Source organism: Xenia sp. Carnegie-2017, unplaced genomic scaffold (genome assembly GCF_021976095.1).
Source record: "Xenia sp. Carnegie-2017 unplaced genomic scaffold, XeniaSp_v1 HiC_scaffold_21, whole genome shotgun sequence".
Taxonomy (NCBI): Eukaryota; Metazoa; Cnidaria; class Anthozoa; order Malacalcyonacea; family Xeniidae; genus Xenia; species Xenia sp. Carnegie-2017.
In genome coordinates, this window is record NW_025813484.1 from 8946530 (window position 1) to 8974329 (window position 27800).

At 33.5% G+C, this 27800-nt stretch overlaps 4 protein-coding genes across 4 annotated transcripts; 1 reads left to right on the forward strand and 3 right to left on the reverse strand.

Annotated features, from left to right (window-relative positions):
• Positions 1 to 8249: 8249 nt before the first annotated feature.
• LOC124443595 (golgin subfamily A member 7-like) lies at positions 8250 to 9813 on the reverse strand. Its single transcript, XM_046994071.1, has 4 exons — positions 9512 to 9813; positions 9109 to 9261; positions 8936 to 9037; positions 8250 to 8628 (listed from the first exon to the last, which is right to left on the reverse strand). Exons 1-4 carry the CDS (start codon positions 9614 to 9616, stop codon positions 8593 to 8595), a joined length of 396 nt encoding a protein of 131 aa, XP_046850027.1. The 5' UTR covers positions 9617 to 9813; the 3' UTR covers positions 8250 to 8592.
• A 128-nt stretch (positions 9814 to 9941) lies between these two features.
• On the reverse strand, positions 9942 to 10948 carry LOC124443594 (cilia- and flagella-associated protein 299-like). The gene has a single exon (XM_046994070.1). The coding sequence runs from the start codon at positions 10763 to 10765 to the stop codon at positions 10064 to 10066; it is 702 nt and encodes a 233-aa protein (XP_046850026.1). The 5' UTR covers positions 10766 to 10948; the 3' UTR covers positions 9942 to 10063.
• Positions 10949 to 11346: 398 nt separating this feature from the next.
• Positions 11347 to 15324, forward strand: LOC124443591. Its single transcript, XM_046994067.1, has 5 exons — positions 11347 to 11720; positions 11868 to 12901; positions 14144 to 14217; positions 14567 to 14686; positions 14805 to 15324. The coding sequence occupies exons 1-5, from the start codon at positions 11694 to 11696 to the stop codon at positions 14912 to 14914; spliced, it is 1365 nt and encodes a 454-aa protein (XP_046850023.1). The 5' UTR covers positions 11347 to 11693; the 3' UTR covers positions 14915 to 15324.
• LOC124443541 (protein RRP5 homolog) lies at positions 15073 to 27747 on the reverse strand. Its single transcript, XM_046993994.1, is given in 50 exon segments — positions 15073 to 15684; positions 15916 to 16081; positions 16381 to 16534; positions 16730 to 16898; positions 16971 to 17155; positions 17236 to 17258; positions 17261 to 17303; positions 17404 to 17523; positions 17604 to 17633; positions 17762 to 17838; positions 18351 to 18523; positions 18666 to 18779; positions 18851 to 18950; positions 19166 to 19248; positions 19362 to 19551; positions 19656 to 19758; positions 19844 to 19927; positions 19991 to 20099; positions 20187 to 20249; positions 20914 to 20996; positions 21094 to 21193; positions 21261 to 21365; positions 21464 to 21534; positions 21607 to 21717; positions 21788 to 21924; positions 22018 to 22099; positions 22169 to 22188; positions 22307 to 22469; positions 22548 to 22616; positions 22741 to 22781; positions 22784 to 22835; positions 22914 to 22988; positions 23214 to 23426; positions 23600 to 23650; positions 23719 to 23827; positions 23973 to 24178; positions 24279 to 24292; positions 24295 to 24424; positions 24667 to 24727; positions 24810 to 24866; positions 24950 to 25017; positions 25118 to 25318; positions 25793 to 25921; positions 26001 to 26072; positions 26143 to 26249; positions 26318 to 26585; positions 26883 to 27041; positions 27135 to 27266; positions 27376 to 27496; positions 27635 to 27747. Coding segments are annotated over 50 exon segments (5460 nt in total). The 5' UTR covers positions 27733 to 27747; the 3' UTR covers positions 15073 to 15515.
• Between the last annotated feature and the right edge of the window lie 53 nt (positions 27748 to 27800).

The window sequence follows — 27800 nt, forward strand, 5'->3', positions numbered from 1 at the left end:
AGACGGGTGAATTGGAAAACCGTTTAAAACATGTCAAGTGTTTCTGACTAAACAACATTGCCTTCCTTTCTCTTGAGGATCACATTTAATAATGTGTTTATCTTGTTCTTCGTCACCATCATTGCAAAGATGAAGAAAGGGACTTACTAAGCATTATAGTTGTTCAACTCTAACATTGCAGGAGAATAAATCATATAACAAAAAGGAGGAAGACCAATCAAGTATGCACAATGTCAGACATTGCCATGTGGTAAATCAAAAAAGCAACGCGCATGTTCGTAGTCAATTTAATGGCGCTGGGAGTTTCTAACTTGTCTTTTCAAACTTAAATAAAATATTTTTTACCATCATGTATGATAATATTGTAATGGTTTGTACAAAAGCATATGGTTCCTACAGAACAGAATCCACTTACTAATTCTTAGTCTATTCAAGTCTTTTTGTCATTTTACAATCTTGCCATGTCTTGAGTGTCATCATTTAAATATAGTCAATGTAATCAATATAGCCAATGCGGTTTTTGTCTACATTTGTGTCTACCTTCTTGTCTACCTTTGTGTCTACATTTTCATAGGACAAAGTTCTCATTTTGTTGAACACGACAATTGAAAAAATTAGTCATTTCATAGTCGAAAGTATTCGAAGTAATCGAAGGTAGTCAATTCACGCGATGCCATGTGGTAAATCTGGGCAGTGACGAGCATGTCTTTGGTCACTTTTTCCGATGCAATGGCGTCAAGATCATTTGACTTTATGTTTGAACTAACTGAACTATTTTTTATCATCATAACGCACCAACCATATTCTTTTCAATGTTGGTTTTGGTTGCACACAGACAAGAGTTTTATAGCAAGGACAAAGAAACCTATGAAATGACGTCTTTTATGATATCGTCTTTTATGCAATGACAACTTTTTCTCTTTTATGTAATCGATTACATCTTTTTCTCTTTCTATTTATGCATTTTCACAAATTTTCACACTTTTTCACAAAGATTATAATTCATTGCATTGAATTCAGTGAAAAATAGTCTTTGTGTGAAAAAAATGTAAAAGTTTGTGAAAATGCATGAATTATAGACTTTGTGTGAGAAAATGTGAAAATTTGTTAAAATGCATGAATTATAGACTTTGTGGGAATAAATGTGAAAATTTGTGAAAATGCATGAATTATAGTCTTTTTGTGAAAAAATGTGAAACTTTGTGAAAATGCATGAATTATAGTCTTTTTGTTAAAAAAAATGCGAAAGTTTGTGAAAATGCATGAATTATAGACTTTGTGTGAGAAAATGTGAAAATTTGTTAAAATGCATGAATTATAGTCTTTTTGTGAAAAAATGTGAAAATTTGTGAAAATGCATGAATTATAGTGTGTTTTTGAAAAAAAGGTGAAAATTTGTCAAAATGCATGAATTATCTACCTTGTTTGTGTCTACCTTTGTCTCTAACTTTGTGTATACCTTTATGTCTACCATTGTGTTTACCTTTGTGTCTACCTTTTTATCTACCGTTATGCCTACCTTTATGTCTATCTTTGTGTCTACCTTTATGTTTACCTTTATGTCTACCTTTATGTTTACCTTTATGTCTACCTTTATGTGTACCTTTATGTCTACCTTTATGCCTACCTTATGTCTATCTTTGTGTCTAACTTTATGTACATCTTTATGTCTACCTTTATGTCTAACTTTATGTCTATCTTTATGTCTACCTTTATGTCTACCTTTATGTCTACCTTTGTGAAAATGATTGAATTATAATCTTTGTGAAAAAATGAGAAAATTTGTGAAAATGCATGAATAGAAAGAGAAAAAGATGTACTCGATTACATAAAAGAGAAAAAGCTGTCATTGCATAAAAGACGATATCATAAAAGACGTCATTTCATAGGTTTCTTTGTCCTTGCTATTAAACTCGTGTCTGTGTGCAACCAAAACCAACATTGAAAAGAAAATGGTTGGTGCATATGATGATAAAAAATAGTTCAGTTAGTTCAAATATAAAGTCAAATGATCTTGACGCCATTGCATCGTAAAAAGTGACCAAAGACATGCTCGTCACTGCCCTGATTTACCACATGGCATCGCGTGAATTGACTACCTTCGATTACTTCGAATACTTTCGACTATGAAATGACTAATTTTTCAATTGTCGTGTTCAACAAAATGAGAACTTTGTCCTATGAAAATGTAGACACAAAGTTAGACAAGAAGGTAGACACAAATGTAGACAAAAACCGCATTGGCTATATTGATTACATTGACTATATTTGAAATGATGACACTCAAGACATGGCAAGATTGTAAAATGACAAAAAGACTTGAATAGACTATGAATTAGTAAGTGGATACTGTTCTGTAGGAACCATATGCTTTTGTACAAACCATTACAGTATTATCATGCATGATGGTAAAAAATATTTTATTTAAGTTTGAACAGACAAGTTAGAAACTCCCAGCGCCATTAAATTGACTACGAACATGCGCGTTGTTGTTTTGATTCACCACATGCAATGTCTGACATTGTGCATACTTTATTGGTCTTCCTCCTTTTTGTTATATGATTTATTCTCCTGCAATGTTAGAGTTGAACAACTATAATGCTTAGTAAGTCCCTTTCTTCATCTTTGCAATGATGGTGACGAAGAACAAGATAAACACAGTATTAAATGTGATCCTCAAGAGAAAGGAAGGCAATGTTGTTTAGTCAGAAACACTTGACATGTTTTAAACGGTTTTCCAATTCACCCGTCTGGCCGAGTGGTACAGATGTAGGTGCAGTGCTCTCACCTTCTCGGGTTCAAGACCATCTAAGGTTCTCCTTTTCTTTCGCTTCACATTGCAAAAAATTTAACAAATACTCCAAAAAACCTAGAGCTTTCGATGATGAGCGGTTAGCTCAACTGGCCGATGTTGGGCGTTTAGTTCGACATCAATGACCTCCGGTGCACAAGATCCTTGGTTCGCCCCTCTGCCAACACACTTGGCAGGTGTACGCGGCGGATGTGGAAGACAGAAAGTCGAACTGAGGAACGAGTGCCTGGAAGTAAGAAAGGGATGATTAGGGCGTTCTGTTTGCTCTTGGGTTTCCTGACTTTTCAAAATTTAAAAAAATAACTCCCTGATCACAGGGAGTCATAAAAAAATTTGAGCAAAAGACTTAGTTTTTTTAAGAGTGGTTTTTTGCATGGGATCCTATCTTTTTTTTTTCTTCGCTCTCCTTCTCATCGGAGAGCGTTTTTTTCTGAATTTATACTAAGTGTCGCATTCCATTCTCGAAAAGTTTAGTAATAGAAATCCCATTTTTGTACTATTAACCAGCACTATTTCCTTATTTTCCTATTTCTTATTCATCCTTAGCATAGTTACATCTTATTCCAGACAGGGTTCGAACCTCCACTCTCAACCTCGAAAGGTTGTGTCTATCCACTAGACCAGAGAGTTCGTTGAAGACACCTGGTCATTTTAAAGTGCCATTCCTACCTTGAAGTATTTAATGCAAAAAAAAAATAGACCATTGAAGGTCTCGAATCAAAATAAATAGCAGAACACTTCCAGCTAAAGATAAAGCAACAAACCAAAAATCACATTCGTAAAAAAGTAGTACAAATATATACATTTATATTAATGTTAGTTTGGTAATACATTAGCAATACATCTATAGTTGCTTATGTCTTCTTTAAAAAAGCTAGAGACAAAAGTCTTTCAAGAGAAGCACGTTCTTACGGCTAAGCCATGCAGATTTCTTCTAGCGGCTGCTGTCGATAAAAGCTTTATTAATCCAATGGCACTTGTCGTAGTTAAAAACGAGGATGACATATTTCTGGCTTGACGTTGGTGAAGGCTTTAAAGCAGCTGATAACTTGTCTTCTTTTAGCTTTTATATAATATACATAGGAAATGAATTTTCCTATCGTTCCGATTTTGAGGTTTATTCTTTAGGAATGTCGATTTCACGAGTCATATCCTACATTTCAATGGTTTATGACACTTATAACATATCACCGCATATTTGACAACGCAGCCATATTATCTCTAAACATTGTGTCGAGGAAATCGGATGTTGTAAGAAACCAATCTTCACGGCGCTCTTGTTTGTTGCGTTACGCTATCACTCAATTCCATAGCTTTTATACAAACAGTAGGCTTATCAAATGTTTAGATTTCCTCCGGTATATCCATTGACATTTGGTTTGTCTGGTAGACGTCGTTAACTCATAGTAATTCCGCTTTGATAGTTAATAATTTACGTTCAATCCACGTTGAGAATCCCTTTCATTCGGCGACTAATCTATCCATTTAAGGCACCAACTTTATCTTGCGCAAACATAAATCTTTTGAATACGTTATACTTGTCGCCTTTGTGTATAGTTTTGTTCCTTCTCATATGAACAAGTTCTGTTTACTCCAACCACGACCATGTGGCCTCACAGTTAGTAAATGCCGAAAACTTGAAGCAAATAGTATCTTTATGTTTTGTATTATGCACGTCATTGTGTATTAGTTCCATATGATTGATTTAAAATTCATTGTTCCTACTTGAACTTATTACATTATGTCTATCAAATATAATCCTTAAAAACAAAAGGTAGTGGTGCTAAACAAAAGAAATATGTTCTATGGTCATTAAATATACGTAAACAACAAAGTAGAAATGAAGAAATAGACAAAAATGTAAATGCAAAAAAGACATAATGATGGACATAAAGATAGACATAAAGGTAGACATAAAGGTAGAGATAAAGGTAGACATAAAGATAGACATAAAGTTAGACATAAAGGTAGACATAAAGGTAGACATAAAGGTAGACATAAAGGTAGACATAAAGGTAGACATAAAGATAGACATAAAGATAGACATAAAGGTAGACATAAAGGTAGAGATAAAGGTAGACATAAAGGTAGACATAAACATAGACATAAAGATAGACATAAAGGTAGACATAAAAGGTAGACATAAAGGTAGACATAAAGGTAGACATAAAGATAGACATAAAGGTGACATAAAGGTGACATAAAGGTGAGACATTAAAGGTGACATAAAGGTAGACATAAAGGTAGACATAAAGATAGACATAAAGGTAGACATAAAGATAGACATAAAGATAGACATAAAGGTAGACATAAAGATAGACATAAAGATAGACATAAAGATAGACATAAAGGTAGACATAAAGGAGACATAAAGGTAGACATAAAGATAGACATAAAGATAGACATAAAGGTAGAAATAAAGATAGAACAAAGGTAGACATAAAGGTAGACATAAAGGTAGACATAAAGGTAGACATAAAGGTAGAACATAAAGGTGAACATAAAGGTGACATAAAGGTAGACATAAAGATAGACATAAAGGTAGACATAAAGATAGACATAAAGGTAGAACATAAAGATAGACATAAAGGTAGACATAAAGGTAGACATAAAGATAGACATAAAGATAGACATAAAGGTAGAAATAAAGATAGACACAAAGGTAGACATAAAGGTAGACATAAAGGTAGACATAAAGGTAGACATAAAGGTAGACATAAAGGTGACATAAAGGTAGACATTAAAGGTGACATAAAGATAGACATAAAGTAGACATAAAGATAGACATAAAGGTAGACATAAAGATAGACATAAAGGTAGACATGGTGACATAAAGATAGACATAAAGGTAGACATAAGATAGACATAAAGGTAGACATAAAGGAGACATAAAGGTGAACAAGATAGACATAAAGGTAGACATAAAGGTAGACATAAAGATGCAAAGGTAGACATAAAGGTGACATAAAGGTAAGGAAAGGTAGACATAAAGGTAGACATAAAGGTAGACATAAAGATAAACATAAAGGTAGACATAAAGATAGACATAAAGGTAGACATAAAGATAGACATAAAGGTAGACATAAAGATAGACATAAAGTATAAACAAAGGTGAGACATAAAAAGAGACATAAAGGTAGACATAAAGATAGACATAAAGGTAGACATAAAGATGACATAAAGGTAGACATAAAGGTAGACATAAGGACAGACATAAAGACATAAAGGTGACATAAATAGACATAAAGGTAGACATAAAGGTGGACATAAAGGTAGACATAAAGGTGACATAAAGGTGAACATAAAGATGACATAAAGGTAGACATAAAGGTAGACATAAAGGTAGACATAAAGATAGACATAAAGGTGACATAAAGTGACATAAAGGTGACATAAAGGTGACATAAAGGTGAACAAAGGTAGACATAAAAGGACATAAAGGTAGACATAAAGGTAGACATAAAGGTAGACATAAAGGTGACAAGAAGATACACATAAAGGGTAGACATAAAGGTGACATAAAGATAGACATAAAGGAGACATAAAGAAGACATAAAGATAGACATAAAGATAGACATAAAGGTAGACATAAAGATAGACATAAAGGTGACATAAAGATAGACATAAAGATAGACATAAAGGTGACATAAAGATAGACATAAAGATAGACATAAAGGTGACATAAAGATAGACATAAAGGTAGACATAAAGGTGAACAAAGGTGACATAAAGGTGACATTAAAGGTGACATAAAGATAGAACATAAAGGTGAACATAAAGATAGACATAAAGGTGAACATAAGATGACATAAAGGTGACATAAAGATAGACATAAAGATAGACATAAAGATAGACATAAAGGTAAACATAAAATAGACATAAAGTGACATAAAGGTGAACATAAAGGTAGAACATAAAGATAGACATAAAGATGACATAAAGGTGAACATAAAGGTAGACATAAAGGTGAACATAAAGGTGGACATAAAGGTGACATAAAGGTAGACATAAAGGTAGACATAAAGGTGACATAAAGATAGACATAAAGGTGAACATAAAGGTAAGACATAAAGGTAGACATAAAGGTAGACATAAAAGACATAAAGGTGGACAAAGTGCATATAAAGGTGACATAAAGATGCACATAAAGATGACATAAAGATAGACATAAAGGTGAGACATAAAGATAGACATAAAGGTAGACATAAAAGGTAGACATAAGGTGAACATAAAAGAGACATAAAGGTGACATAAAGGAGACATAAAGGTAGACACAAAGGTAGACATAAAGGTGAACATAAAGGTGACAAAAAGGTGACATAAAGGTGAACATAAAGGTAGACATAAAAGGACAAAGATGACACATAAAGGTAGACAAAGAAGACATAAAAGGTGAACATAAAGGAGTAAAAGATAGACATAAGGGACATAAAGGTGACATAAAGGTGGACATAAAGGTGAACATAAAGATAGACATAAAGGTGACAGATGGACATAAAGGTAGACATAAAGATGAACAAAGATAGACATAAAGTGAAAGGTAGACATAAAGATAGACATAAAGGTGACATAAGATAGACATAAAGATAGACATAAAGGTGACATAAAAAGACATAGATGACATAAAGGTAGACATAAAGATAGACATAAAGGTGAACATAAAGGTGACATAAAGAAGATAGACATAAAGGTAGACATAAAGATAGACATAAAGGTAGACATAAAGATAGACATAAAGGTAGACATAAAGGTAGACATAAAGGTAGACATAAAGGTAGACATAAAGGTAGACATAAAGATGACATAAAGGTGACATAAAGGTAGACATAAAGATAGACATAAAGGTGACATAAAGATAGACATAAAGGTAGACATAAAGATAGACATAAAGATAGACATAAAGGTAGACATAAAGATAGACATAAAGGTAGACATTGAACATAAAGGTAGACATAAAGGTAGACATAAAGATAGACATAAAGGTAGACATAAAGATAGACATAAAGGTAGACATAAAGATAGACATAAAGGTAGACATAAAGGTAGACATAAAGGTAGACACAAAGGTAGACATAAAGATAGACATAAAGGTAGACATAAAGGTAGACATAAAGGTAGACATAAAGGTAGATATAAAGGTAGACATAAGGGTAGACATAAATGTAAACATGAAGGTAGAAACAAAGGTAGACACAAAGGTAGACAAAGAGTCTTGAAATGAAACATTGAACTCACTCAACCTGAAAAACACCTATTATCACCTACTATATGATCATCTTTGGACTCACCCACAGTGCTGTACTCTTAGTACATAAGAACTTTTCTCCAAAAATTCTCAACTGCTCTAAATGGATTTTGTCTAATGGCAAACATTGCCATGCATGCATGGTGCTTATCTAACCCATACCGTACACTGGGATCTAACAATGGTCAATGATTTGGTTTTTGCAAATCCCTCGCATTAGGATAACTATTTCCTTTTCAAACCCTGACAATTTGATACAGAGCTATACTACCAGTGTATAAAGCACATGATTTTACATTAACATTAAACTGCAATGCTAAAATATCTGCAATTAATTAACTGAATATATGGTGTACTATATATATATATAATACTATTTGAGCATTATTGTTCAATTCTAATATTTGTAGCAGATGAAGTCTATAATACAAATAATTTGCCCAATATCATTGCTCAATGTATCCTTGTACATAGAATATGGTAGTTGAAAAGCCTTCTTCTACCTTTGTTCATTATTCCTTACAAGAAATGTTCATTATCTTGATCCAAGATTTAAAATGCTTATTTCAATCTGAGATTATAGTCAAGGAATATTAAAGCAGAGGGAATGGATTGAAAGTGGGGTATTGTTACATGTTTGCAAATGTTGATCATCAAGGTTAATACTTGATTGGTGTTTTGATAATCTTGCTGTTGTCATCTTCACATAAATAATCCAGGTTAGTGTGACTCTGAGAAAGATTTTTGGTGTTGGTGTTGACTTTAAAGATGACAACCACTAAGGATGTATAAAAATCAGTCAACACCATCATCAACATCCTGAAGATTCAACAGCAGTAAAAATGTATTGAATTATAATTTTTTAATCAAAAGGATACTACTCGGAGTCCTTTCTCAATAGGATTTGTGATCATTAAGCCTTTAGGTACAAATATTTTGTCATTTTGCTGATTCACATATTCTGTTAGTCTTTTTAAAGCCTGTGATTGCAATAAAAATCTTTTTAAAACGAATCAAATTATTATTTCACAACTCAATGGATTAAAAATACCTTTTCATACTGAGTTTCTACACACAACAAACTAAGATATCCAGTAAGACAACCAAGACAGTTTTCAAAATATGAAGCACAACCTATTTTCTCTGCATCATTCATGATTTCATTGATTCTTTCAATTGTTTTTAGAAAGATTTCAACTTCAATCTAAACGAAATTCAAATTCAAAAAGGTATTTTATTTCTGTCAACGAAGGCAAGATTCTGCTTTGAATGACACTACAGACCACTGTGTTGTAACAACTGGCGTGCAAACTTTCTTGTTGTTAAAATTACTTTATTCACATGAATTTGTAAAGTTTAGGGAGTACTAGTGACTTACAAAGCTTTAACAATGAAAATGTAAGTTCTGAGAAGTAATGAAGCACATGACAATTAATATATCATAGAGTACTCACTCTTCCTTGTAATTCTACAGGCATCTCACTCATGAAACGACAGTTTGTACCCCGTGAATAATCACGTTGAACATAAACTTTCAACACCATGTTTTGTTGAGCCATACTTTTTTTGCTTTCTCTCTCGCTATCCGCTCGTTATTCAGAGAAATAGATCTCGAAGAAGTGAAACATGTGTTTATCAATACAATTAAATTACACAAAAAAAAATGAAACAGATTTCAGCCAAAGCGCAATAAATCAAAGGAGAAAAATCACAAAATATAATTGTTTACTTGGCAGCCATTTTGATAACGAAACATGTGTCTGACGTCATAGCTGTGAAGGTGGGGTTAGACAGGAGGGGAGGACTTCGTGACATGAGAGGGGAGAGGGGGGGTACAAAACAAATTTTACATATTCAATACAAATGACAATCTAGTATTGAGCATTTTTACACAAAGATTATTTATTTCGAACTGCTTCTTGAACAAGAGTTAAAAAATAATTTAAGTAGTTTATTACAATACTGAATACAACCACTTAAATAATTGCAAATTGTGTACATACAAGTCAGGTTTTTCGACGAGTAATATGATCATATATAACTAATTGTACATATTTTGGTGATTCTACAGTAACTCGTGCAGAATTATCGCCCGGTGATGGAGCTTTAGGATCAACATTTAAGACTTTACGATCGCGTTTATTCTTAAACAATAGTCCAGTTGTATTTTCTGCGATAACTTGATAATTAGGCGTGGGAGATGATGTTGCCATTTGTGTTTCCCAATTATAAAAGCTAAGATCAGATGGTCTTGGAAGAAGCCGTTTCCTGCCACTGAAATACGGTTCGAAATCTTCAATTTTGAGCCTATGTGCATAATCAATATAGCCAGAAATTTCTTGTCCACGCGAATTTTTATCTCTTATGAATATAATTGAAGTCATTTTACCACTACGATTTGCCTCCTCGCGCTGAGCCAGAGCTTTGAGAAAAGGATCTGTTAGTTCCTTTCCAAAGCTAGCGAGCGTCTTCTGTTGACTTCGTTTTGATAAACGACTAGCCTCGGCAGCCTGTTTTCGAGCCTCGAACTCTTCCCTCTTCAAGACTTCTCCCGAGCCTCTATATCCGAGCTCGACAAGTTGTCTAGCAAGTTCTTCATCTTCGAGATAATAAAGATCCAGTGGAGTGATTTGACTATCGAGAAAGTCTTCATACGTAGAAAATTCCGTAACTATATTGTCAGTTGCTCCAACAGTTTCGTCCTCCATATTGTTTATTTATGTTGTCATGGAGATGCGATTATTTTACACGCGGAATGTTGTGTCGACGGACCAGGAGAAGCGGTAACAAAATCTTTCATCAGAGTATTCAATGTTGACACGGCACCTGGTACCATTAACAATAAGGTTATCTGATAAAACTATTGTAGTAAAAGAGATTATGTCACAAGGAATTTGCCGTTTCGTAACTGCGAGTTGAATGCTAAAAAAGGTAACGTTTCAGCAAATTGGCTTCATCCCACAAGTGTATCACATTTCAACGAGAAAATAATTTCCCATTCAAAAAACCAACGAAAGATTTAAGATGTTTAACACAAACTTGTGTAGTTATGACAACTGGAAAATTGGTCTTTGTTTGAACAGGACATGCTTTATATAAATACGAATTAACTATAATTGCAATTATGTATTTTGCATGAGAACTGGCAGTTGAAATATTGCAAGAAATTAAATGCATCTCAACGAGCTACCATTTCGTTATGTGAGCACAGGGTTCAAAACATTAAAACGTCATTGAGGATAATGTTTCTTAAGATAGATTACGACACGTGTCAGTATGATTCATCAATAACAAAAAAATACTGAGAGTTGATGAATCCTTTTTAAAGGAATCATTTTACACACTTTTAAGAATGCCTAAATGTTTTTTACGTCGAGGCAAATTTACTCTTGAAATTGTTTTAAAAAATACTGGCAAATTACGTAATTGCAACATCATTTACATCCTACTCGTACTTGATTGGCCAATATTATGGTCGCTTGGCAACTAAGTCCCGTGATTTGGGGACCGCGGGTAGTATATCAAAACAATAACAAACCCGAAGGAAAATTAGAACTCAGATGCTGTCGAAAAACTTTTGCCTTCTGATAATCTATATCAAGAAAGAAAAAAGATTCTTCAAAAGATCTACACTCAATGTATTGTGAGTTGAGGCTAAAAACGGTAAGTGTCGAATTTGAATCGATTGATTTTAGTATAACAACTACAGACATTTATTCTCTTGCGATAATTTGTTGTTCTCGTGAGAAAAACACGGGATTTATAATTGAAGTATTTGCACTTGACTGTAAATTCTATAATGTTAAACAGCCAAGTTGGGAAGGCGATATTTTTGGAAGATTAACCCCTCCACCAGAATATATACTAGAAATGGAACAGAGTATCTTCAATACAATACATGGCGCCGAGAGTGACTACATTTGTGATCAAATTGCAAAAGATATTGACGAGGAATATTCCCTTTTGGATTTGGACTTTGAAACGATATTTTCTAATGAGTTTGACAACTACAGTTGTGGGCCAACGTTGGCCGAGTTGAACGATTCAAGATCGCGTTCTCCGCTGATAAACCCCGAGATGAAACGTCTCCATCAAGCGGCAATTTTAACAGGCGATACATACAAATTTGAAAGTGAACTCAAAACCAAGGGCAGTTCTATCCTCGAAAAACAACTTAAAACACAACAGAAAGCTAGTGTATATCATCAACAACAATATCCTAACCATTGCAGTGCAAATACAGCTATATCATCGACTGTCACTAGATCTCCAAGTATACCAATTCCTATGAAAGGCATCAAACATACACATACTGGTTGTCTATCTCCGACTTCTCCGTCAGATAAAAAACCCTTGTTTCAAAACAGAAAGTTTTTTGACAGTTTTCACCAATCAAAGAGCTTTCCACAGCGCATTCCCCAAAGCGAAAAAAACACAGAGTTTTCGACAAGTCTAGGAAGAACTGCAACAGAAACAGTAGCGGATTGCAAAAACCAAGCACATCAAGAAACATGTGAGACATCTGGCTCACATGAACAGGTAGCAAGGCAAGTTTTTTCTAATGCATACCAGAGCGAAAGTGAAGACGATGATGACATTGACAGTGAAACTGAGGACATTGAGGAGGAATACTGTCCGTTTCAAAAGGAAGGTAAAATTCCGGCGCGAAGAAAAGGGAGAAAAAGCGAAAGTGAGGATATGGTACCAAATCCATCAAAACTATTACACATTGGCAAGGAATTGGACAGGTTAAATAAAATTATAAGTTCTCTAAAACCTATCAACGAAGTGCCGCAACAGTCTCGAGGACGTTCAAGACGAGAGAAGAACAAACTTGCTTCCAGGTATTTGACAGAGCCATAACAGTTAGTTTAATTGCTGGTAATAACCTTGGCCTTTGAGCTAAAGCGGATGTAAAGAATTCCGATAAATATAGCCAAGTTTCAAATTTCAACATATGGGAAAATGATGCGAATGACAAATATTCCCTTGTCTTAATTTATAAAAATAATGAAGTCGTTCTGTTTTATGAGTTTTGAAATATTATGTGGGATTAATTTATTGTATTTTAGTAATTAAAAAGAATAAGTTAAAGAGTCTTCGAATAAAGCCAACCCAAAGAAAATAATGCCACTCTTCAAGCATTCCGAAGTCTTTTGAACTCTTCTCTCGATGCAGGAAGATGAGCATTAATTTAAACATGTTAGGAGTCAAAAAAAACCCCCATACAATTATCACCAGCTAACAGAAAATTATGTCAAACATAGTTTTAATACATAAATAACTTCGCTATATGTTTTCACGATTTAATTTCACAGGTTTAAATGTAGAGATTGTAATCCACAGTATCTTTTATTTTCATGTTGTAATCTGCATTGTGTAATGTTAAGTGCATTTTTTAGATTCTAATTCTTTTCAAACGATATACACACAATGACTCAACATGAATATTTAATGTCGATTCTTATAATATTTACTTTAAAATTGCAGAGCGATTGTGAATTTGAGAAATAACCTTGAGCAATTTATTAAGTATAGTTTTCAATTGAATTTATTTAATTTCGCCGCTTTTCCAAAATTTTTTCAAGTATCGTACAAACACGATTTCCCAACATAGAACTTTTAACAGGCCATTAATTTTTATTATTGAAGCAATGTTTTGTCAGTCTACGATCTAGAAATAATCTACAATTTAAAAGTTTGCCCAAATTTACTTTAGAAGATTGAACACATAAATATTTGTGGAATAAACTACGTAGAAAGAAGATATGATCATACTTTTGCGCACATATTTTGGTTGACTAGGTTTAGTAAAATAAAAATACCCTTGGATTAAGCTTGGATTTTAATTTACTTTCGTAAATAATTTATGGCTACATGTTAGCAAAAGTTTGTAGAATTTAGAAATTTTCGATATCAGCACAGTCATTTGTGGACATTCAAATGTGCGAAATAAACTTAAATTAATTGTGCGGATTTATGTCCGTTTTCCATAGCTACATGACATTTTCATTATGTTATCTGAGGTATTTGTCATATCCATATAGACCAGTCATTATATACATTTGGAATGTTCCTAATTTCAGGGCGTGCAGATTGAAAAAGAAGCAACAACACGAAGCCAACAAAGTTAAACTCCATGGCCTTCAGAGTGAACAAGGTTACCAGTATAAAGCAAATTCCGAAGAAGCGAGACATCTTGAGACTGCAAAATATGCATCAAAACAAGACGAGAAGTGAACTGTAAATTTTCGACTTTATTTCAAAGTCATCTTCATTCTGTCTGAGGATGACTTTGAAATAAAGTCGAAAATTTACAGTTCACTTCTCGTCTTGTTTTGATGCATATTTTGCAATCTCAAGATGTCTCGCTCCTTCGGAATTTGCTTTATACTATATTTCTTTAAATTGTCGGCTGGTCATGGTTTAAGGTTACCAGTCGTCATTTCTATTTTCATATTTTTCACTTTCGATATCGTTAATATTCATCATGTGTTTGTCTTGTTTAGAAAACCTGATGTTCATCATTAACGACATGAAAAACGCCATAGTCACTCAAGCTCAAAGTCCAAGAAAAGTCGTGTCACCTTTAAATGAAAAGTTTAAAACCATGGCAAAGAAAGCTTTCAGTAAGTGTTCGATGACAAACAACTTTGACTGATCTTAAACATACGTGACAAATCTCTTTTTGAACATTTGACAATGACCTATGTTCATAATTTTCACTGTCGTTCCTTCTCGTTTTAGCGCAACAGGTGGCTGGTCATACGACCGAATTTGTACGAGACGTTCTACAAGAGGTCGCCCGGGGCAACAAAACTGGAGGTTTGGTATTACCGGAGGTCGATGATAAATGATATAAATATAATGGTGGGATTTTGGGAGTGTGTAATCTATTTTTCGTGTTGCGTAAGTAAACTGTATAATTAAATATGTTATGAAACTGGTATTTCAAATTTTGTACCTACTAGTACCTACTTAGAAATTTCCAACGGAAATTGATTTAATAGTTTGGTTAAGTTGGATTACTTTGGTCATATAGACCAATGGTGTTTATAAATATTTAAGAAAATGCTCCATATATGTTAAATTTTACATACAGTATATTAGAATTTCAGTATATAATATGTATAGACACAGACATACATGTAAACATAAATTCCAAGCATAGCTGCAGGGTTCAGTTAAATGAAGTCTTCATAATCATTTCATGGAGGTATACTGGTTATATCAACTCTCGAATAAAATAATTGTGGTTTTGTTTAAACACGTGTATCTCTTATAAATTGCACGAACAAATGTGTGTACGTGTTTTCGATGTTTTAATGAAGAGATTACAATCGTAAACGAGCAATCTTTAAAAGCAACGTGCTCTTGTAACTAAGGTCATTTTGCCTTGTCTTTCATTTAGTTTTCGAGAGTCTGCATTTTAATGGGATCATTTGATAACTAGAGTAATTAAAGCTCATTATCTGTCTTATCTTTCACGTATTCCTCGGCAATCTTCTTTACTTTAATCACAGTGCTTTCGTCGCCATGTTTCTTCTCAAACTCCAAATATTTCTTAAAAATAAACTTCATTTTTTTTGAAGACAATTTTTTAGTAACAGCTTTGTCGAAAAGACGTCTACAAAAAACAACAAACGAAACAAGTATCGTAAAACAAACCGAATAACTCAAAACATTTAATCATTTTAAAACTATACTTCTACACTTTCCGCGAAGTACAAATGAAGAACATATATTGAGCATAAGTTGTTATTAAAGTAAAAATCTTATAAAAGTAAAAATCTATATAAGTTGTTATAAAAGAAAAAGTAAAGGTTGTGAAATAAATAACAATATTACCAATGCTTACCTGGCCGCATTAATATCGCCATTCTTCGTTAACACATCCACATATATTGACCAAATATCAGTTCTTTTTGGATAACTCGTCAGTACATTATCAAATACTGTTTTTCCACGTTCAGTTTCGCCGTATTTGAATTCCAACAAAGCGAACTTAGCAATAGTTTCAACGTCTACCAAACGAATGTACAACGGTCTTAGGAAAAGCAACTTCTTGAAATAAATTCACAGTCTCCTGGCTTAGATACGGAGTAATGTAGTTGTATCATGTTCTATATGCCTAAAACCTGAATATGCGTAGAAACTGTACACGAGTAGCAACTGAGCATGCGTAAAAACTGCAGACGAGTAGCAACGAAGCAACTGAGAATGCGTAAAACTGCGCACGAATAACAACTGAGCATGCGTAAAAACTGCACGTGAATAACACCGGAGCATGTTTAAAAACTACGATTGCTTTAAAATTACTTACGTTTACGTCTCTCCAAACTTTTCAAACATCGTTGTAGCAAATCTCTTGATGACTTTAGTTCTCCTTGCTCCATAAGAAATGACGCGTACTCTACCCATACACTCTTGCTGGATTTAAATCGTTTTATCATCGTTTGATACAGTTGCTCTGCTTCCTTTAGATAGAATGAAAGATAAAATGAATTGAGTGAGCTTGGACATGTAGGTTAAAAATATTATTTTCGCATTAAAGTTCTTTTATGAAGTTTCAGCATTTCACAAAAAAGGCTTATTAACAAGCAACTCATCATGTATATGACTGAAGTATATTTGAAGACCTTCTTAAAAGTAAAACACAATTTATAAAATACCTCAAATTTACTTGATCGTTTATATATCGTTACTAAATGTTCAAAGACTTTTTTTGGCTCATTCTGCTCCAGAGCTCTTTGGAAAACTTTCACGAGAGAATCCTGAGTACCGTACGAATTTTCCAGATTCAATAAGGCAATCCAAACATTGAATTTCTCATCTTCCTCTCTGAAAGAATTAACAGGATTACATAAATGATCTTTGTAAACAATCACGTAGACAAAAAGCGCTATTTCCTACCTAAATGAAATAGACTTAAGGGCGCGTTCGCCAACAGCTCTCGCTTTCTCTATTTCAGTCATATGAAGATAATACGCCATATATTGTAACCAAAGCAACGAGTCATTTGGAGTAGAAAGGAGAATGCGATCAAAGTCTTCAGCGGTCTGTGCACCAAGATCTTTGTCAAGGAGAGCTTGCTCTGTCTTCAAAATCATGTTGTGTGTAAGTTACACTACAAAGTAATCGACATTTTACCAGAAGTACGAAGGAGGAAGTCTGTTACCTTATAAAGAAACTCCTCCTCGCTTTCTTGGCTGCTCTTTTTGCTCGCTTTGATTTCTTTCTCGCCGTCTTATGTAAAACATATAAAATAACACTATAGTTTAAACGACAATATATAAACCACTGAGGTACAATAAAGGTGTACACATAATGATGTTTATACACGAACCTCGGTATTTTCTTCTCCATCATTTGATTCATCATCTTCCGTATTTGCTGCTCGTTCATCGTTATGCTTCGCCATTTTATCATCGTGAACTGCTGAATGCCAGTTAAATCCACCTGGAATCTTAAAATAAATGCAGGCAATGTATCCATATAAACTTTGTACACGATACTAATATGAAACTTGATAGATTTCTCTGTTACCTTTAACGTGGGTCTATTATTGTCTTCCTCCTGTTATAAAGATAGCAATTAGCAACAACAATCAATAAATATATTTACTTTCTTTAAACTATGTACCCTCAAGGAAGCAGATTCATCATCATTCAAACATTCTTCACAAAGTGATAAGTAATTTTTACCTCAGATTCGCTCTCATCAGAACATGGAACATCTTCATTTTCTTTTTCACTCTTGTGAACATCATCGTCAGTTTCTTCTAAAAATTTCAACTCTAGTTCAACAGAGACCTCGACGTTTATCAAATTCATTTCAATTAAAATAAAGTTAAATATACAAAATAAAAAGTTCAACAAAGTGTGCTATTGATCTTGCAAAATGGCAACAAAGAACGCCTCCATACAACAAGATATACAGTTAAGTATTCCTAAAGTTATAATAGAAAATACACTCTAAAAAATATCATCTTGTAAACTCAAGATTCGAGTTACGTATATTAACAAGAGATAAGATTTAAAAGCAATATTTCGCACCTTATTTCAAAATCATTAACTCAAGTGCTTATTGACAAGCAAGCATGATTTTAATGAAATAAAATCTAGATAATGATTCTGAAATAAAGCCGAAATATTGCTTATAAATCTTATCTCTAGTTAAGATAACTTTAATATTCAGTTCAAAAGATGTTTTGTTCATTTTTTTGGGGGAGGGTGGTGGGGATTTTATCATATTCCTTTATATTGTCGACTGGAAAAGGTTTTACTGCTAAACCTGTTCTTAGTTTCTTTAAAATTTTATCGTCTTCATTTTCACTATCTGTAAAATCCTCATCCATATCAAGCTTTCGTTTATTTTTTCTTCGTTCAGGTTTTGGAGCCGGATCTTTATCGCCGACATCTATTCCTTTCAGGGATATTTCTATATGGTTACTGTTTGGATCGATACTGGAGTGTGAAAAAAGAGAGATCATTCAGGGATATTTCTATATGGTTACTGTTTGGATCGATACTGGAGTGTGAAAAAAGAGAGATCATTGAGTCAACATTACAGTTCATAAAAATTCACAAATACTGCATTATTATCGACCTTAAAATTTTCCCTTTGACAAGTTTTCCTATGGGAAACAATGGTTTCCAATTCTTTACAAAATATTGAGAGAGATTCTTAATCTGGACTCGACCAACGATGTCTTTGGACAAACTAAGACGTAAATATTCCTTAGAAAAAATAAATTTATCAAAACTCATAAAATACGTATGGTTTTAGTATACCTGACGAAGACTCCAACATCGCTGACGGCTTTAACAAACCCTCTCAAAATCTCACCTTCTTCGATATCATTAAAACTTTGTACATCTTTATCAATTTTCTCTGAAGAAACATGAAGGAAAAGAAAAAACACAATGACGTAGCCAGCCCGCAAGTTTTGGTCGTGCTATGTAAATTTCAGATCATTAACATTATTCATTTTTATAGAAATCTAGTGTTTTTACAGTGAGTGAACACAGAAAATTTAACGTAGCAGAACTAAATTTGTGGGTTGATACACCACTGCTAACACTAATATTTCAAATTGTCATGTTTACCTGTCTTTGTTTCAGGTTGAGTCCTAGATGCTCGTATAGAGAGAGTCATATTTCCATTTTTATTCAACTCGAGTATATAACAACTAAAAAATAAAAAACATTTTAATCATCGTAAGTCAAAAAAATAACTGTCATATTTTGTGAATGTTTTTGCTCATTCTAAACATTCAAATATATTCACACATTTATGACGAACCTAATCAATTGATTGACTTTATATTCATTCAATGGATCTTCATGGAAATCATCAGCTATATCCGTGAGAAAGACAAATCCGTAGTTTTTATGAGGTAACTGAACCGCAAGACCTTTATGAGGTAGGATTTTCGTAATGACTCCAGGAATAATATCACCTTTTTCCCTAGACAACCTAAAGAAAAATAATGCTAAAACTAAAGTTGACTAAATACTAAACATCGACTGATACATAAAATGTCAATGTTTTTTAACACAAAACTAAACAAGTTACAATTTAGGAAAATTTTACTACCTGACATCGATAGATCAAGAGATTTTTGTTCTTTATTTACATTGAGTATCGTGCAAAAATAGCCACATCCAATTCTAAAGTGTTTTGAAACATCCTTTAAAACCTGCATGATGAAAAGATAGAAAATTTATTACATACCATTAACAACATAATAAAACTTAGTTTTAATGTAAACAATATCATTTTACCTTCATATCAGTTGAAACATCAACAAGTCGAACTTTTCCATTGATTGATGTCGAGACGACCATCCAAATATCACGATCACAAATCTGAATGAAGGAAAATGAATCAATACCATTATAAAACCACTGTAATTTTTCAACAAAGCTTACAGTTTTCACGAAACAAAAAATCCTCTCTCCTTCTTTGTAATCTTCAAGTTTTTTTTCAAACGACTTTAATTCTTGGCTTGAATCATCGCTCTCGTCTTCACGTAGTCGACTAAAAATACATCGAAAGATTGCTACAACACAAAAAGCAAAAGTAATAACATTTTTAAAATGTCAACTTCGTCTTAAACATTGTTACCTTGCCTTCATAGAAAGTTCAGCGTATGTTTTTGAGAAATTACGATGAGTGATAGGAAGAAAACTAAAAGAGACAACATTTTGTTTGTTTTTTTTTTCGAAATCCTGGAAACCATTCAAACATTCATTGAAGAATTTAAAAAGATGAAGATCTATCGTGAAGATGAAAATGTCATCAATATTTTGGTAGAAATACAGGTTACGAAACAGATCTTGTTAAAAATATGGAAAGGAGAACGATTGAAAATCTGTATATTCGTGTTATATCGCTGGAAAGGTTAACCCTACTGTGATGACAACATGCTGTAGTGATGTCATGCTGTGGTGATGACATGTTGCGATGACGCCATGCTGTGGTGACGTCAAAATGTTGTGATGTCATGCTGTGGTGATGACATGTGTGTGGTAATGTTATGCAGTGGTGAAGTCAAAATGCAGTGATGTCATTCTGTGTTGACGTCATCTACAATAATGATTTCATTCTGTGATAACGTTTTTCACCCACGATAGAAACTATTCAAAATTTGTTGACCTCCAATGGTAGTTATGCGTACATTCTATGTTTTCAACAAAAGAACATGTTCAAACAAAGGGGTTCTTTTGAAAATTAGCGGAACAAAGAAAATAATAAATTTCAGTCCATACATTTCCGATTATAAACCAGTCAGTATTTTACTTCTAGGGACAAAACTATGTCTTCTTTGATGACTTTTTACATCGTTTCTTACTTATGTTTGATTGAGTCACGAAATCCTAAAATTTTTCCCTGAATCTTCTGACCACGAGAGTACAAAGATAACGGATTTTTTCCCTAGTAAGAGAAGTCACACGAACGCTGTATTTAACAAAGAAAACTAATTAAACATATTACAAAAATTATAAATCTTCATTAAATAATTCTTATATACCTGCAATATGTCATCCGTAATCTCTGAGACACAAACCCTTCCTTTGTATTTCTTTGCACCAATGTGAACATTCAATTGAACTCCTTTCACAGAAGTAATTCTAAATATTTTAGCCAACGAGCAATGAATTCATGTTCCAATGACAAAATTTTCTCAGTTCTACATACATAGCATTGACAATAGACCCAATATGGACTGTGTCGCCAGTTTCTTCGCTGACATCAACAGTTAAAATCATGTATTCACGTTTATCGATTTTTGAACGCACGTACCTAAAAATAACGGTAACGAGGACGAAGATTTAAACATAACTTCAATCAGCAGAGTAAGAACTATAGTTATACATATATTTCAAAATTTTCATACGTACTTTTGAACTGTAGCTTTGCAGGTTTGACCAAGTTTGAAGCGACTTGCTGGATCACGAAAGTCGTTCATATTCTTCGACAAAAAACAAAGACATTAATATCAAAAATACAAATGGCAGTACAATACGTACATGTAGATTCTAACCTCTCTCACTGCAACGTAGCCAATGCGCAATCCATGATCAGGCAGTATTACCAGTAAGTACTCCTTACAGATACTTTGTATGACCGCTGACACGATTTCGCCAATGTTCAACTATTCAAAAGAAGAATCGGATGAAGATGTACAGGGCAAAAAGTTGCAACGAAATTAGTTGATGTTAAACCTTTTTCTTGTTCTTAGATTTTATATCTTTCCGTTTTGTGACAACATTTGAATCAACAGTAAGATCAAGTCTCTTGTATTCAATATCATAATCCAAAACAAAAGCTTCTAAGACTTTATCAACAGCAAGGTTAGCACCTACGATAAGGGACAAAGGAGGATTAATGTGGATAAACAGTACTTTTAGCACCTAGGATAAGGGAACAAAACAGGATAGATATGCCTGCCTACCTCGGCTCAGCTGTGGTACTGCAAAGCCGACAACTCCATTTTCAAGAAGAAGTTTGATTCCAGAATTTGTAATGGAGTTAACCTTCATGAAAAATTAAAGAATCATTAAGGAGAGCAAAAATATTGTTGCAAACTTTTGCGGGTAAAATACCTTTGCATGAACAACATAACCTTGAGAGATTTTCAAAACGAATTTTCATCATCTAGAAAAAAACACATACAACAGCTAGAAACCTGAATTTGCACTTCCGCGACTGAGAAATTTATAAAAACTGTCTTAAAAACTTACAATGCCTCAAACCATCAAATATTTCGTCCCGCTCCTTTAAATATTCAACCAACAGATTTATGCTTTCTTTACGATCTTTCTCGTCTTCCGATTGGTTAGGATAGCAATCACATGATTTCAAGCTGACCAATAACCGATGACGTTCGTAGTCTATCTCCGTCACCTGAGAAGACGAAATATTATCAAAAAAGCGAAAGACTTAGTTAAACAGTAAAATGTTGCAACAACATTGAAATTCTACCATTGCCATAACAGACTGGCCAACTTTAAAATGATCCGAAGCATCAGCGACATAACCATTTGACAAAAGCTACACATGTTCATGAAAATACAAAAATTGACGAATATTCAAAACACAACAGGTCTATATTCAACTATAATCCAAGTATGTTGGTTCCCTTTCATAAAATCATCAACTTCAACCAGATACTAACCGAATTTGGCGCTAAGCCGTAGATATTTGGCGAGACCTCACAAATACACCATAAGGCATTAACTGCCTAGTAAAGCCAGAAAGAATCATTCCAACCTAATGGATAAGGTGAAGATACGTCAAAAGTAACAATGTTTTCACAATATTTTACAAAATGAGCATATGCCTGTGCACCTTCAAGTCTTCAAAATGCTTCACTAGTTCTCTTTTTGAAGCTGCTTTGATCAAAGACTGTTTACGTGTTATAATCTTCAATGGAGTAACAAATCAATGCAAATTTTAGTATCATGATTTTAGGGAATTTTTAAGAAGTGTGACTGTAGCCAGATCTATCAGTATCCAAAGATCCAAACACAAGAATTAAGCTACATTTATTTAAGGTAGCGAAAACATGGGTATTTAACTATCCCAAGATTAGGAAGACAGTAAAGAAGTATATTTGAGCAATTTTATAATTTTCAGTGAACAACATACCAATGATTTCTGTTTATCTTTTCCATAAAACAAGACGTTATTCAGACATTTAACTTCACCTCCAGGAACGGGAGAATATATCTCCAGCAGGGAAGGACAATTGCTGTAACTGTCGGACAAATGAGCCAGCGGAATGAACGCATGAGTGTTACTTGGTTTTATTTGAACATCAAGTCCCAAATCAGTCCTTCCTACGACCTCCACATTTACAAGCTAAAAAAAACAACAAAATGATGTATTTATGGCAACAAAAAGACTTAAACACGAATCTCAGAGAAGATCAAAGTTTCAAAACAACATTGAATTTTTGAACTTGTAATTTCAATCAATCTTAAACACGTTTTACACATTTATCTACATTTAATCGAAACATTTTTCATTCATACCGTTCCAGGAAGAAGAGACTCAGAATTAATTAAAGAAGGTGTAGCTGATGTCTGAAAATAAAAACAGCATAATTTTTAAAAGAAACCAAGTATTCTTGCGGAATTGTCTTTATACTTACGTTAAAACTTAATTTAAGTTTTCCTTTCTCTGAGGAACATGACGTCACAACACACGTGACCACCTGCCCAACATAGAAGGCATCGCTTGCTTTTTCACTTGATTTAAGACTATATAAAGAAATGGAAATCCATTTTGTCTGCCCGTGCGTCGTATTTTCAATAATTTTTGTTCCTTGTTTTGTTTCGATTATATTTAGGCAGTAAAAATATATTAATCTGTAATAATTAGTGTTGCTAAAGTTTTACAACATACCCTAGGTCAACTTTTGGTACAAGACCGTGAACATTGTTATAAAAATGAACAATACATCCATAGTTTTGTATTGATGTTATAAATCCATGTGTTTTCATTCCAATTTGGACATCATTGAGATTGGTGATCACAGGATATTCAGATTTCACCAAAGTCTTCTTGTTCGACAAACGAAGGCGTTTCTTCTCGGCGTTAACTTCAAGAACCTTTATAATTTAATTGTAAAATATTTTAGCAGTTATCAACACTGAAAGAGGGCATGTGTAGCTACTTCAATCAATATGGAATATCCACGTTATAATATACCCGACATTTAACTTTCTTCCCTCGTAGAGCTTTTTCTCCGGGTGTTTCAAAGTGACATCAGCATAATGAAATGACTGACAATATCCCCGGATGTGATCCGACAGAGCGACGATCATTCCAGATCTTAGCAAACTTTGAATCTTGCCCTAAAACAAAGATTGACCAAAGAATCCTTTAAAATCATTTCACAAGACACCACTTTCAAAAATATTGCAGTTTCACAAGCGTCAGACACATCAACTGAACTTGCATTTTGTATTTCCCAACTGATGCCCTATTTTAATGCCCGAGGATTGCAGACGTTCCGAAATGATAGAAAATTTTGTATATAAAAAGAGATGTCACAGGATTAAAATTGCAAGCAAACAATACAACGTAAATTTCTTACATCAACAACAAGACCAGGTTTGATATCTTTGTATCGAATGAAAGGTTGTTCCAGGATAGACCTGTTGAATAAACCGTAAATATTTCCTATTTAAAAGAACAACAAAATCACGTGATTTCATGTGACGTCATGTCAGCCATTACTTCTCTAAGGTCACCAATGCTAATCCAACCATAGAATTGAAACTAAGAACTCGACAACTAAATAGACAAAATGACATATTCAGAAGTTATCAGAACATTAGTCATTGAAAGTTAACCATGTATCTTTTTCAAACGCAAACCTGTGCTTGCTTCCTGTTTTAAATTTCTTGCCAATATTCGCAATCTTTTCGTCGGACAAACGAGAAATCTAAAAATAAAAAACAACACATATCCTCTGTTTTATTTCATTTTCTTACAATTCCATTGAAAAAAACCATGAAATTTCATCCATTCGTTAATTTACTAACATGAGCATATGCCGGCCAACGATCCTTCAACTTAAGAGCAACGCCATTTTTCTCGTCAATTCTCACTATTTCAGAGTCCTCGATTATATCACCAACATTCAAACCAGAAAAATTCACGACTTCGGAGTTGATTAAGTGTTTAAGATTACTCAGTCCTACAGTCTTGTTTGACGGATCAATGTAGGTTATACAACACATAACCTAGAAAAAACATTTATACATTTATAGAACAGATTGACATTTAAACCAAGAACATAATAACATTCACAATGACGCAATTAATCTGTATATTTTCACTAATTTTATGGTACTCTAATTTATTTTGTAGATTTTGAGCCACCTTGAAACTGACTTAGACATATGATTGAACTAAACTACATGGAATGCTACCTAAAGCAAATAATTGAAGCCAAATCCTACACCCAGACACATGAGGTTACACTCAGACACGCATGTGTAGTGTTTCGAGATTCTCTCGCGGAGTGAAAATTGATTGAACTACGCACGCGTGTCTGGGTGTAAAATTTGGCTTCAAAAAATCATCAGGCTTTTCTATTACAGGAAGCTTTCCATGTATTATAGTTCAATGATACATATAGACTAGCCCTTGACTTCAAAAATGCCCCCCCCCCTACTTTTAAGTTATTATTCCAGAAGAAAAATATAACTCTCTACCTTTGCCATTGGAGGATAGGTTTTGTCTATCTGGTGGCCTTCATTCCCATCATGCTCAGCAAGATGAAGAATTTCAACTGAGCCATGAAATCCACCAAGAAATGACACAACAATACCATGTAAACTTATCTATGGGATTGAATTCATAAGTTAGCATAACAGTTATGTATGTAAAGTAAATTACAGGATGAGTATATTAGAATTTCACCTGTTTGACTGTTGTTTTCACAAACATTCCTGGCAACAAGTTTGAAAACACCATCTTCTCTTTTTGTGTCATCTATAACATAATGAAAAAATTTAAAAGTTACTTTCGTCTATAAAATATGACATACATGGTAGCTGACTCACGGCCGTTTTTTGCTATTCTTTTTATTAATCTGTAGATGTATCATTCTTTTATCTGAGCTGATGGAGGAAATGATAAAATCCAAAATTTGACCAACATTCAGTTTATCTGTAACATAAAAATTAATGAACACAAAAAAAGCACAGCTTGTTCATAAACAATGTAACATGAGGTACCCTTCAAGTCCTTGTCTGGTAAAAATCCTTGTACACCTTTAACCCCAATTGATACAGAATACCCATGATCTTCCACATCACGTACATAACCAGATACAACCATATTTGGAAATAAAGAGGCAGCACTTAAAGAGCAATTGACATGATCCGGGTTGATTGAGAGTTTTATTTTACTATGACCATGCTTGGTTGAATCAGTAGACACAACAATACATCTCACTTGGGTACCAACAGGAAAAAAGGTTCGAAGCCGCGTCAAATGATCCATCTAAACATCATGTTAAAACAAAAGTTAAAATTGTTACAAACTAATTAAGTTTATTTGTGTAACAAAAATTAATGCCCAACATAAAGTTTTAATTAAAGCCATAGAAATAGACCAAAAGTTGTAAAATTGAATTTATTGTGAACGTTCGTCTTTACTCAAGACTTCATTAAGTTTATAAAGTTTGTACTTGCATAAAGAATATCTTGATAACCAGTTAAAACAATGAAGTAAATAGAATTGATCAGAATCATAGGTCAGTAGCAACTCAAACAAGGATGTTTTATAAAATATCATTACTTCATTATTAGAATCATCATCTTCAAGAAGCGACGTATAGACAGGATTGATGTCTGTGATATGAACACAACCACTGAGATTACTTGGCAAGCTGATCACCATTTCAAATTCAAATACTTCTTCAACAACACCAAGTATTAAAACATCTTTACAAAGTTTCTAAATATGACAAAGAAGACACAACTTCTGATTAAAATTGCATGGAAACGGGTAGAGAAATATGTTTATACTCTTTGGTTTGATTAATTATACCTTTGAAGAAAGACAGTCAACATTTAAGTTCCTGGTTGTTCTTATGTTTGGCATTGGATCATTTTCAACTGCTTCATTAATAACTTTTTTCTTCTTTTTCCCTTTACCAACTTTTTTTAAATTTCTTCCAGCCTAAATACGAAAATTGCAGAAAATACAATGAATAGCACATATATTGTACACAGCAGAGAGAATGTGGAAGAATGTTTCATTATTATTAGACACGCTTTAAAATCAATACCCCAAACAAGACATCCTTTTCAGCCATGTTCTTAGCTTCCCTAATTTCGAGTGGTGTGAGAGATAATGCACCACCACGAGGGAAGTCTTCCTCTTCATTTTCTGTCGTTGTTGAAATATTACTATAGAAGAAAACACTTGCACATGTTTGTTAAAATGATGAAATCTATGAACGAATTAAATTGCAACGTCAAAGTCCTGCATGCGAAAGCCCAATGATAATTCCTCGAATATGGAAAAGCCTACTATTTATGATTCACCTGATGTTCTTTCTATGTGACTTTACTTTCTTTTCGCCAGCACTCTCCGAAATGAATTTTCGTTTCTTTGCTCTTCCAGTTTCACGTGGAGTTGACATTTTGAAAATCGCGCATTGTGAAGACGAGACTGGCACTAGCAAAAATACCTTTAATTACGCTTACATGA